This window comes from Bubalus bubalis, chromosome 6 (genome assembly GCF_019923935.1).
Source record: "Bubalus bubalis isolate 160015118507 breed Murrah chromosome 6, NDDB_SH_1, whole genome shotgun sequence".
Lineage (NCBI taxonomy): Eukaryota > Metazoa > Chordata > Mammalia > Artiodactyla > Bovidae > Bubalus > Bubalus bubalis.
Genome location: NC_059162.1, coordinates 95,416,439 through 95,430,307, shown reverse-complemented (window position 1 = coordinate 95,430,307; position 13,869 = coordinate 95,416,439). Strand labels below are relative to the sequence as shown.

Sequence of the window (13,869 nt, the reverse complement as noted above, 5' to 3'; positions counted from 1 at the left end):
AATAATGATTCTACCTTATCTTTTCAACTCTAACTGAGAGCTTGCAAAATAATTATTAACTAAGTTAAAACCTCTCTGGTAATATACATGTCTCACTAATGAACTGAATGAAAAGTGATGACTATTTCTACCTCATATATATATATATATATATATATATATATATATATATAACAATATACATATGAATTAATTCTTACTTTGCACTCAATAGTGGTTTATCTAACTGCAAACCAAGACAGTGATGGCTATACGTAGAGTCGTCTCTTGGAGTGTCGAAAAAGCGTGTTTGCTATGATCAGTGCATTTTCTTAGCAAAGCTCTGTTAGCCATTGCCCTGCTTCATTTTGTACTCCCAAGCCAAACTTGCCGGTTACTCCAGGTATCTCTTGACTTCCTACTTTTGCATTCTAATCCCCTATGATGAAAAGGACATCTTTTTTTTTTTTTTTGGTTGTTAGTTCTAGAAGGTCTTGTAGCTTTTCATAGAACCGGTCAATTTCAGCTTCTTTGGCATCAGTGATTGGAGCACAGACTTAGATTACTGTGATGTTGAATGGTTCGCCTTGGAAACAAACTGAGATCATTCATCTTTGAGGTTGCACCCAAGTACGGCATTTTGGACTCTTCTGTTGACTAGGAGGGCTACTCCATGTCTTCTAAGGGATTCTTGCCCACAGTCGTAGATACAATGGTCATCTGAGTTAAATTTGTCCATTCCTGCCCATATTAGTTCACTAATTCTACTATGCTTATGTTCAATCTTGCCATCTCCTGCTTGACCATGTCCAATTTACCTTGACTCATGGACCTAACATTCCAATTTTCTATGTACTATTGTTCTTTAAAGCACTGAACTTTCTTTCACAACTAGACACATCCACAACTGAGCACTGTTCCCACTTTGGCCCAGCCATTTCATTCTTTCTGAAGCTATTAATACTTGCCCTCCACTCCTCACCAGTAGCATATTGGACACCTTCAGACCTGGGGGGCTCATCTTCTGGTGTCATATCTCTGTGCCTTTTCATACTGTTCATGGGGTTCTCCAGGAAAGAATACTGGAGTGGGTTGTGATTTCCATCTCCAGTGGACCACTTTTTATCAGAACTCTTCATTATGACCTATCCATGTTGGGTAGCCCTGCATATCACGGCTCATAGATTCACTGAGTTACACAAGCTCCATTGCCACAAAAAGTCTGTGATCCATGAAGAGAAAATCAGATTGACTGTGTTCTTTGTAGCTGAAGATAGAGAAGCTCTATACAGTCAGTAAAAGCAAGATCAGGTGCTGACTAGCTCAGATCATGAGCTCCTTACAGCAAAATTCAGGCTTAAACTGATGAAAATAGGGAAAACCACTAGGCCATTCAGGTATGACCTTATTAAAATCCTTTATACAATGGAGGTGACAAATAGATTCAAGGGATTAGATCTGATAGTCAGAGTGCCTGAAGAATTATGGACAGAGGTTCATAACACTGTATAGGAGGTAGTGGCCAAAACCATCCCAAAGAAAAAGAAATGCAAGGAGGCAAAGTGGTTGTCTGAGGAGGCTTTACAAATAGTTGAGGATATAAAAGAAGTGAAAGGCAAGAGAGAAAAGGAAAAGACATATCCAACTGAATGCAGAGTTCCAGAGAATAGCAAGGAGAGACAAGAAGGTCTTCTTAGGTGAATAATGCAAAGAAATTGAGGAAAACAAAAGAATGGGAAAGACCTCTTAAAAAAAAAAACAAAACTGGAGATATCAAAGGAATATTTCATGCAAGGATGGGCACGATAAAGGACAGAAATGGTAAGGACCTAATAGAAGCCAAGGAGATTAAGAAAAGGTGGCAAGAATACACTGAAAACTATACAACAAAGGTCTTAATGACCTGTATAACCATGATTGTGTGTGATCGCTCATCTACAGTCAGACATTCTGGAGTGTGAAGTCAAGTGGGCCTTAGGAAGCATTACTACGAACCAAGCGAGTGGAGGTGATGGAATTCCAGTTGAGCTATTTCAAATTCTAAAAGATGATGCTGTGAAAGTGCTATACTCAGTATGTCAACAAATCTGGAAAACTCAGCAGTGGCCACAGGATTGGAAAAGGTCAGTTTTCATTCCGATTCCAAAGAAGGGCAATGCCAAAGAATGTTTAAACTACTGTACAATCATGGTCATTTCACATACTAGCAAAGTTATGCTCAAAATCTTTCAAGCGAGGCTTCAAAAATATGTGAACTAAGAAATTTCAGATGTACAAGCTGGGATTCAAAGAGGCTGAGGTCAAATTGCCAACATTCAATGGATCATGCAGAAAGCAAGGGAGTTCCCCAAAAACATCTACTTCTACTTCATTGACTACACTAAAGCCTATGCCTGTGTGGATCACAAAAAACTGTGGAAAATTCTTAAAGAGATGGGAGTACCAGACCACCTTACCTGTCTCCTGAGAAACCTGTATGTGGGTCAAGAAGCAACAGTTAGAATCAAACATGGAACAACTGACTGGTTCAAAATTGGGAAAGGTTGTGTATTGTCATCAAGTTTATTTAACTTATTTGCAGAGTACATCATGTGAAATGCCAGGCTGGATGAATCACAAGCTGGAATCAAGATTGCTAGGAGAAACATTAACAATCTCAGATATGTGGATGATACCACTCTAAAGGCAGAAAGTGAAGAGGAACTAAAGAGCCTCTTGATGAGGGTTAAAGAGAAAAGTGAAAAAGCTGGCTTGAAACTCAACATTAAAAAAAAAAAAACTAAGATCATGGCATCTGGTACCATCACTTCATGGCAAAGATAGGGGGAAAAGTGGAAGCAGTGACAGATTTTATTTTCTTTGGCTCCCAAATCACTGCAGATGGTGACTCCAGACATGAATTTAAAAGATGCTTGCTCCTTGGAAGGAAAGCTTTGACAAACCTACACAGAGTATTAAAAAGCAGAGACATCATCTTGCTGACAAGGTCCATATAGTTGAAGCTATGGTTTTTCCAACAGTCATATACAAATGTGAGAACTGGACCATAAAGAAGACTGCACACTGAAGAACTGATGCTTTCTAATTGTGGTGCTAGAGAAGACTACTGAGAGTCCCTGGGACTGCAAGGAGATCAAGCCAGTCAATCCAAAAGGAAATCAACCCTGAATATTCATTGGAAGGACTGATGCTGAAGCTGAAGCTCCAATACTTCAGCTGCCTGATGTGACGAGCCAACTCATTGGAAAAGACCCTGATGCTGGGAAAGAATGCGGGCAAGAGGAGAAGGGGGCAGCAGAGGATGAGATGGTTAGATAGCATCACCAACTCAACAGACATCAATCTGAACAAACTCTGGGAGACAGTGGAGGACAAATGAGTCTGGCATGCTGTAGTCCATGGGTCACAGAGTCGGACACAACTTAGGGACTGAAAAATAACACAGCAAGACAGTGAGCACAGTGTGGTCTCTGCTCTTCTACAGACCATCCTATTGCCACTGCATGCCATCCAATAGTGCCATTTGATGAAGTTACTTCCTTCAGAACTTATTCTGCTTTATTGTTTGGGCTTTTCTTTTTTTTTTTTTACTGTTAATTCTGTTGTAGCTGGATTTACAAGTTTCTTGCAACAGTAGAATTTGAATCCATTTTTACCTCAAAGACTGCCATTTGTAAGCAAATTCTCCTCTGTGGTTTGGTTACTTTTCTGAGGTAAGCAATATGATTTTAAAAAATGTGTTAATGGTAAGTATTACTTTTTCTTTTGTCCTGAAAAAAATCTATTGCTTTAACAGAGTGGAAGATCACTGGACTTTACTTAAAAATGAAACAAAAACTCTGAAGGCTTTGTGCTTTTATGAAAAATTTTATAACAGAGAAGCAGTAGCATTAGGGTAAACAGACTGTGTTTCCTACACAAACTATATTCATATATTTACTTTTCAGTCAAAAGTTTCTTTTATCGAGGCCAGTATGAAATCATCAATATCAACAGTAAGTTCCCTTGCATTTTCTATGCTAGCATTAGAGTTCTCCCAATTATGTTTACACTGATGTTGAACTAGTTTCAACCATCTATACTGATTTACAGTATTTGTAAATATTTATTTTAATTTTATTTTTTTATTTTTGGCTGAATTGGGCCTTTGTTATGGCACATAGCACATGGGATTATGCCACACCAAGATCTTTCATTGCAGCATATGTGCTTCTCTCTACCTGTGGTGTGTGGACTCCATAGTCTGTGGGCTTCGTAGTTGCAGCATGTGGAAACTTAATTCCCTGACCAGGGATCAAACCTGTGTTCTCTGCATTAGAAGGCAGATTCTTCACCAATGGACCACCAGGGAAGTCTCCTGATTTACAGTATTCATTTATAGTATTTTCATCATTATCTTTATGCTTCAATGAACCACATGTAAGCCATGAAAAATTCTGGTGAACTAAGAATATAACTAATTTAAGCAAGAAAATATGAACGTAAATTTAACAGTAACACATGAATGACATGAAAGTATGGAAGCTGAAACCAACTGCTGCAGTCAACTGAGTATTTGTCAAGACTAAACAACCAATGCAATCCTTGTAATACACGAGTAATCTAATAAATTGTAAAAGATACAACGAATGAAACAGGATTTGGAGGGATACTGCAATTTATCTTATATTTCAAAATATGAAATAAATGTGAACAAAACTGACTATGTTGCTTGTTCAAACTAGCTGCTTGTAATCCTTGATAGATAGCTGAGTACACCAGTAATCTGGGAAACACAGTGAAAAACATTGCCTTAGAGATTAGAACGATACCTGGCATGTAGCACAAACTTGAAGAATGACTACTATTATTACCTTATTTCTTATCTCTTCTACCTGCCTTTTAGCTTGCATTGGCAGTATGCAAGAGCCCTTCTGTGTGCTCCATGTCAAGCTGCCTACACAGCATGCCTAGCTCGCCCTGGATAGGTGCTCCTGAGGCTTCATCTACCTGACAGCTTCATAGACTTATTGGAAATGCTGGGTGGTAAGTCCAAGGACCCTGTCTGTCTTGCTACAACTGTGTTACTGGTGCCCTACATCTGGTGCATAGCGAAAGAATATGAAATGAATATACAAGCAAGATGACACAAAACATCATCTGCAGTGATTGGGGACTAACTATGTAGAAAAGTCACTGGATGAAGAACCCTTTTAAAGTATTTATGTACCCCAAAAAAGGAGCACCTAAATATTTGGTTGGCCAACCCAATACATAAAACAAATATTAACAGACCTAAAGGAAGAAATAGATAGCAATATAATAATACACTACTTTATTAGTAGATATTTTTGTTAATGGTATTAATTTGGTTTTCTAAGTGTTTACTGACCATCTATGAATGATACAGCTCTTTACTAGAGAAAGCATTAGTTTAAAGGGAGATCAGTGGCTCAGCTGGTAAAGCATCTGCCTGCAATGCAGGAGACCCGGGTTTGATCCCTGAGTCAGGAAGATCACCTGGAGAAGGCAATGGCAACCCACTCCAGTTCTCTTGCCTGAAAAATTCCATGGACAGAGGAGCCTCGGGAGCTACACCCCATGGGGTCGCAAAGAGTCGGATACAACTGAGCAACTTTACTCCACTTTCACTTCACTTCACTAGAGCAAAGTACCTCTCTGTCCCCAGGACTGAGCCCAGTGCTGTATCTTTCATAGATGCCCAGTAAACACTTAGAAAACCAAATTAATACCATTAACAAAAATATCTATGAATAAAGCTATGAAGAGGTAGTTCTGTCAAAACAGAGGCTCATGTACTTTATACTTCCTGGTTAGAGACAGAACAATTAATGACATAAGAGGTTAGTTCATTCTGAGCCAATGAAGAATGAGTCATTAATATATAGGTTGTGCTTGGTTCTATTTAATAAAAGCTTTATAATATAGGCATTTCTGGTTGAACTAATACAATGGTATCATTGAAGTGATGAACATAAGTGAATCAAAGTTAAGTTTAAATAAATTCAGGCCTAGGAAGTCATCCTTCAAACCTGCTCACAAATTCCATTTTAACTGTATGCTTAAGTCTTATTTGAAACTTTTAAAGAAGTAGAGCCAAATTTACAATTACAAGAGACAGTGTTTCTTATCACTTACTCAGCAGATACCAAATCATGATCTATGCATAGTCCAGGAGAAGATTTTAAACTTAGAAAAGCTTTTCTTAGGAATTCTACTTATGACCTGAAGGATAACTTTCATGAAGATACTCTAAAAACAAGGAGAAACCCTTATCTCTTGCAGTTAAATTTCAATAAAAAATTTCAATTATATGGAGTCTTAGACATTTCCTGTCACCTTCATATTAAATTTTGTGCTCAGTATTAAAGGAATTAAAGTCAATTTCCTTACCAATGAATTACAAGGAACACAAATTAAGATGAAAGAATGAACTGGGAATATGCATGCAAATATTATACATTCGTATTATTATACAACATAATCTGTAAATCTAGTACTAATGAGACTCAAGATTTAAATGGCTGAAGAATGCGTTTAGTGCATTATTGTCAATCAATGCCTCTATTCCAGGATAAATGTAATCTTGAATGGCAACACACCAATTATTACAAATTCCTAACTAAGTACAGTACTTCATAATTTCAAAATGTCAGTGTCAATTTATAAAGTAACAGATAAACATCTTTCTACCATATTTCCAATTACCCTTCCCTCAGAGTAAATGAAACACTATTAGGAAAAATTACAAACAAAATTTTTACAGCAACAGAAGGAACCTATTGAGTATTAAACTTCTAGTTATAGCACTCTGAACTTTCATATTTGTTAATGTGAATACATCAGGTTTTATACCACTGTAATTAAGTATTATTTTTTAAAGTCACATTATTTTATATAAGTTTAATAATTTATTTATTTAGTCATTTAACAAACATTTTTTAAGTACCTACTAGTGACTGAACTGAACTGAACTGAATGAACACTGTGAGAAGTTTGTTACTGTTTGGTTGCTAAGTGGAGTCCAACTCTTTTGTGACCCCCATGGACTATATAGCACACCAGGTTCCTCTGTGGCATTTACCAGAGAGGAAACGGGAATTTCCCAGGCAAGAATACAGGAATGGGTTGCCATTTCCTTCTCCAGGGGATGTTCCAGGCTCAGGGATCAAACCCATGTCTCCTGTACTGGCATGTAGGTTCTTTTACCACTGAGTCACCAGGGAAGCCCAAACTATTACAAGACAGAGTTACAATATGAATATGATATAACCCTTGCTTTTAAACTCAAGTCTAACAGAAGACAGAGACAAAAAAATAAAGTTAAATACAATATTAAAGGTTATACTGAAATTGTTTACATGTTTCCCATTTGTAATAGCCAAAGGGTATTGTATTGAAAACACTCATTATACCTGGAAACTTTATATTATTGCTCAAAAATCAAACTCTCCTTTATTTGTTCTATGTAACTCTTTCTTTAAAAATTAAAAATGAAGAAAAAATTAAAAAGAATAATTTGATAGATATATGAATTTAGCATCTCAAATTAACAGATGATAATATTTGTTTCATATTTTACCTTTAGATTGCTTTCCAAATCCAGAAATTTCTTGACTGATAAAGCACTAATAATTACTTGAGATTAACATAGATCCTACTCGCTGTGTTGACCTTGGGTAAATTAACCTTTTTGATTCTCAGTTTTCTCATCTGAAAACTAGAGATGACAGTACCAATCTGTGTTGGATTATGTTCCATTTGCCCATTCAGTTTCTGATGGCTCAGATGCTAAAGAATCTACCTACAGTTCAGGAGACCCAGGTTCAATCCTTGGGTCGGAAAGATCCCCTGGAGAAAAGAATGGCAACCCACTCCAGTATTCTTGCCTGGAGAATTCCATGGACAGAGGAGCCTGATGGACTACAGTTCATGGGGTCGCAAAAAGTTGGACAAGACTGAGCAACTAACACTTTCACTTTCCTTTCACCCATGCTCTACCTGAGCTTCCCTGATAGCTCAGTTGGTAAAGAATCTCCCTGCAGTGCAGGAGACCCTGGTCAACTCCTGGGTCGGGAAGATCCACTGGAGAAGAGATAGGCTACCCACTCGAGTATTCTTGGGATTCCCCTTGTGGTTCAGCTGGTAAAAAAAATCCAACTCAATGCGGGAGATCCGGGTTTGACCCCTCAGCTGGGAAGATCTCCTGGAGAAAGGAAAGGCTACCCACTCCAGTATTCTGGCCTAGAGAATTACCTGGACTGTATAGTTCATGGGGTCACAAAGAGTCAGAAACGCCTGAGCGACTTTCACTTTCACTTTTCACTTTCATGCTCTACCTAGCTTTTTGCCCAGGGAGGTTCTCTTGCCTGCCTTTCAGTTGCTAGTTGGGTTAGGTCAATAGAAGGTACTAGCAGGAGACCATAAGTATAATAGGGAAGGGAAGCTATACCTTAGTTTCTTCCTTAGCAGCTCAAAAGGACTGGCCCTGAAAGAAACAATCGTCTCCACATACTACCCTTTCCTAGGCCTTCAGGCCTAAAGGTGTTAACAGCTCCCTTTAGCCCTAGAGTACACTATCCATTGATGACTCCTATAAACTCTGCCCATATCTGTATAAATAGTTGCCTTATTAAACTCTTCTCAATAATCTAGTTTGAAAACATCACCTGTTCCAGCCAGAACTCTGAATTATACGCAACCTTGTGGGATTGTGCTAAGAATCATGAGATGATACATGAAACGTGCTTTGAATAGTGCCAAGTATTAATACATTATCTTGGTCATGAAGATCTTTTTTGTACAGTTCTTCTGTGTATTCTTGCCACCTCTTCTTAATATCTTCTGCTTCCGTTAGGTCCATACCATTTCTGTCCTTTATCGAGCCCATCTTTGCATGAAATGTTCCTTTGGTATCTCTGATTTTCTTGAAGAGATCTCTAGTCTTTCCCATTCTGTTGTTTTCCTCTACTTCTTTGCATTGATCGCTGAGGAAGGCTTTCTTATCTCTCCTTGCTATTCTTTGGAACTCTGCATTCAGATGCTTATATCTTTCCTTTTCTCCTTTGCTTTTCGCTTCTCTTCTTTTCACAGCTATTTGTAAGGCCTCCCCAGACAGCCATTTTGCTTTTTTGCATTTCTTTTCCGTGGGGATGGTCTTGATCCCTGTCTCCTGTACAATGTCACAAACTTCCATCCATAGTTCATCAGGCACTCTATCTATCAGATCTAGGCCCTTAAATCTATTTCTCACTTCCACTGTATAATCATAAGGAATTTGATTTAGGTCATACCTAAATGGCCTAATGGTTTTCCCTACTTTCTTCAATTTCAGTCTGAATTTGGCAATAAGGAGTTCATGATCTGAGCCATAGGTAGCTCCCAGTCTTGTTTTTGCTGACTGTATAGAGCTTCTCCATCTTTGGCTGCAGAGAACATAATCAATCTGATTTCGGTGTTGACCATCTGGTGATGTCCATATGTAGAGTCTTCTCTTGTGTTGTTGGAAGAGGGTGTTTGCTATGACCAGTGCATTCTCTTGGCAAAACTCTATTAGCCTTTGCCCTACTTCATTCCGTATTCCAAGGTCAAATTTGCCTGTTAGCACAGGTGTTTCTTGACTTCCTATTTTTGCATTCCAGTCTCCTATAATGAAAAAGACATCTTTTTTGGGTGTTAGTTCTAAAAGGTCTTGTAGGTCTTCATAGAACCGTTCAACTTCAGCTTCTTCAGCGTTACTGGTTGGGGCATAGGCTTGGATTACTGTGATATTGAATGGTTTGCCTTGGAAACGAACAGAGATCATTCTGTCATTTTTGAGACTGCATCCAAGTACTGCATTTCGAAAGCAGAAGATACTAAGAAGAGGTGGCAAGAATACACAGAGGAGCTGTACAAAAAAGATCTTCACGACTGAGATAATCACAATGGTGTCATCACTCACCTAGAGCCAGACATCCTGGAATGTGAAGTCAAGTGGGCCTTAGAAAGCATCACTACGGGGAATCCCCTGGTGGTCCAGTGGTTAAGAATGTGCTTCCACTGCAGGGGGTGTGAGTTGGATCCCTGGTTGGGGAACTAAGATCCCACATGCCATGTAGTGCAGCCAAAAATAAACAAAAAAAACTTTAAAAAAAAGGAAAAAAGAAAGCATCACTACAAACAAAGCTAGTGGAATTCCAGTTGAGCTCTTTCAAATCCTAAAGGATGATGCTGTGAAAGTGCTGCACTCAATATGCCAACAAATTTGGAAAACTCAGCAGTGGCCACAGGACTGGAAAAGGTCAGTTTTCATTCCAATCCCAAAGAAAGGCAATGCCAAAGAATGCTCAAACTGCCGCACAATTGCACTCATCTCACACGCTAGTAAAGTAATGCTCAAAATTCTCCAAGCCAGGCTTCAGCAATATGTGAACCGTGAACTTCCAGATGTTCAAGCTGGTTTTAGAAAAGGCGGAAGAACCAGAGATCAAATTGCCAACATCCGCTGGATCACTGAAAAAGCAAGAGAGTTCCAGAAAAACATCTATCTCTGCTTTATTGACTATGCCAAAGCCTTTGACTGTGTGGATCACAATAAACTGTGGAAAATTCTTCAAGAGATGGGAATACCAGACCACCTGACCTGCCTCTTGAGAAACCAATATGCAGGTCAGGAAGCAACAGTTAGAACTGGACATGGAACAAAAGACTGGTTCCAAATAGGAAAAGGAGTAAGTCAAGGCTGTATATTGTCACCCTGCTTATTTAACTTCTATGCAGAGTACATCATGAGACATGCTGAGCTGGAAGAAGCACAAGCTGGAATCAAGATTGCTGGGAGAAATATCAATCACCTCAGATATGCAGATGACACTACCCTTATGGCAGAAAGTGAAGAGGAACTAAAAAGCTGCTTGATGAAAGTAAAAGTGGAGAGTGAAAAAGTTGGCTTAAAGCTCAACATTCAGAAAACTAAGATCATGGCATCCAGTCCCATCACTTCATGGGAAATAGATGGGGAAACAGTGGAAACAGTGGAAACAGTGTCAGACTTTATTTTTTTGGGCTCCAAAATCACTGCAGATGGTGCTTGCAGCCATGAAATTAAAAGACACTTACTGCTTGGATGGAAAGTTATGACCAACCTAGACAGCATATTCAAAAGCAGAGATATTACTTTGCCAACAAAGGTCCGTGTAGTCAAGGCTCTGGTTTTTCCAGTGGTCATGTATGGATGTGAGGGTTGGACTATAAAGAAAGCTGAGCACCAAAGAATTGATGCTTTTGAACTGTGGTGTTGGAGAAGACTCTTGAGAGTCCCTTGGACTGCAAGGAGATTCAGCTAGTCCATCCTAAAGGAGATCAGTCCTGGGTGTTCATTGGAAGGACTGATGTTGAAGCTGAAACTCCAATACTTTGGCCACCTGATGCAAAGAGCTGACTCATTTGAAAAGGCCCTGATGCTGGGAGGGATTGGGGGCAGGTGGAGAAGGGGATGACAGAGGATGAGATGGCTGGATGGCATCTCCGACTCAATGGACATGAGTTTAAGTAAACTCCGGGAGTTGGTGATGGACAGGGAGGCCTGGCATGCTGTGATTCATGGGGTCGCAAACAGTTGGACAAGACTGAGCAACTGAACTGAACTGAACTGATTCTTACATTATAAATATTCAGTATATGTTGACTACTATTATACTATCAAAATTGCTGTCATTATTATTCTATTTGAGGTTCCATGCCCATGTCATCTATGCCATCTAAATGTTTGAGAGACACAAAATTCAGAATTCTGGTGATCTTTTTCACTAATTCTCACAGTGATTCAAAAATATGTTCATATGTAAAATGTGTTTATTGGTAATCAATCTCAAAAAGAGTAAGAGGACCTTAAAAGGGAGTGAAATACTCATATAATAGTACTGCACTATATAGTTTCTCCTGTAAACATGCTTCAGAATTCGTTTCCTGTAAATTGCAAATCTAGCAAAGAATAACTTCATAAAGTTAAACAAATTGTTGGCTCTTTGGGTCCTGAAAAGAATGGACTGAAAGGTAAATTCAGTGGCATAAAAATCCTCAGTTCATGTAGAAATGCATCTTCATCAATGCCTTGTTTATCTATCATGACATAGGCAAACATCACCATTTGACAAATTATCTCATCAAAATTCTATTAAATGTCCACTTAACCTTTCACCTTACCTCATCCTTTATATCTTCCTGTTGTTGGGCTGTGAAGATCTCCATTGCAGCCATGAGTCTCATCATTAACTCATCCACTGTTGTGTTACCTAGCAACAATACCAAGATTGCCAAACTTTACATCAAGGTTAGAAAATGGGAAGTTGCTCTAGAATTAATCAGTAAGGAATAACTACAGCCTAAAAAATTACAGACTAGCATGCCAATAAAGACATTCAATGCTTGCATTGAAAAGTTTATTTTTAATAAGAAAGAAAGGCAGTACACTGGCAGTTGAAATTTCAGAATACTTAGATTTGTGAGAACAGTCTCTTTATAAAGATTTTTGGCACAATTTAGAATATCCAAGTCACAAGGAAAAAAGTATCTTTCAAATTAGGAAAACGTATGTACTTAACAACACTGGTGACAACTACCATTTGTTTGTAAGCCAGTGATTAGGTTAAATGATTAGGTTTATATATACAAAATCTCATTTAATCTGTATAACAATTCTATGAAGGAATTATGATTTTGATAGTAAAGAGAAGGGAAATGAGGCTTACAGAGCTCAAGTAACCTGACTAAACAAGGTCAAGTTGGTTGAGTTACAGGACCAGGATTTGAAACCATATGAGTCTGACTCAAAAGCCTGTCTTCTTTGCCACTTTAGCACACTGTTTACTTAGAATTATCTTCTACTAAAATTTCTTTGGTGAAACAAATAGTAATTCAATTTCTGGGGAAAAAAAATGTTTTCCCCTAAATGGTATTTTTCCCTTTTAGCTGCAAATATTTCCCTTCAAATAACTATGCTATATAATCTTTATGGACAGGATATTTAAAATGTTTGATTTTTTGGAATGCTATTTTATTCCAAGTCCATAACAAACATATAGCACATATATGCCATTTTTTGCATGCATTGAGTCTTGCTATTTGCTTTGGATACATCTACAAGAGAGAAAATCATGAAGATCCATAAAGATATAGCAATTTTTCTCTTCTTTCAAACCAACAGGCAAAAAAGCCTGTCTTTCTCCAAGGCCTCAAAAGGTGTCTTCTAGTCCCTTAATGGAATGACCACCAATGAGACAATACATAACAAGCATCCTTGCTTGTATTCTTCCAGAGTACCATCTGCCTAACATGATCCTTCAATGGTCCTTGCCCAGTTTTCGTTATGATCACTGGCAACATGGGGTTAGGGGGAAGTTTTGGTCTCTAGTCAAAGAAATAATCTAATCTGGTCATACTGAGCACTACTCTCTCCATAAATCAGCTAAAGAACAAATATTATCTTGGTGTGGTATAACATTACCAAGAAGTAGAATTGGTTTTAGAGTCAGAGTTCTAACCCTAGTTCTACTTCTTACATGATCTAGTACCTAGAAACTGCCTAGCACATGACAAGGGCTTAATAAATACTCACTTAGTAAACAAGTGAATATGAAAAGAGGGCGTGACTATAGCTCTGAAACAATAAATTTTCTTATCTGCAAAATGAAGATAACACTACCTCTGTAGGGTTCTTAGAAGAATTAGAGATAATATAAAGTGCCTGGTACCAAGGACACACAGCATCACTGCTTGTGACAGATACAATAAACAGTAAAATTTTAGTAAGAGTAACTTCAAGGTAGATTTCGATACTGGGCAAATCTTTGGGTTTCCATTTCTTATTTGTAAACTATAGTGACTAAGAGAGCATGGGGCATGAATATT

At 38.2% G+C, this 13,869-nt stretch overlaps 1 protein-coding gene across 4 annotated transcripts in view; it reads right to left on the bottom strand.

The window, feature by feature from the left end:
- The window catches only part of FAF1 (Fas associated factor 1), a 513,649-nt gene that overhangs the window by 93,225 nt on the left and 406,555 nt on the right, over positions 1–13,869 (bottom strand). For all 4 annotated transcript variants that reach the window (XM_044945026.2, XM_044945027.2, XM_025289476.2 and 1 more), the window contains one exon: positions 12,166–12,254. In XM_044945026.2, the coding sequence (XP_044800961.1) occupies positions 12,166–12,254 (89 nt within the window). The remainder of the gene's footprint in view (positions 1–12,165; positions 12,255–13,869) is intronic.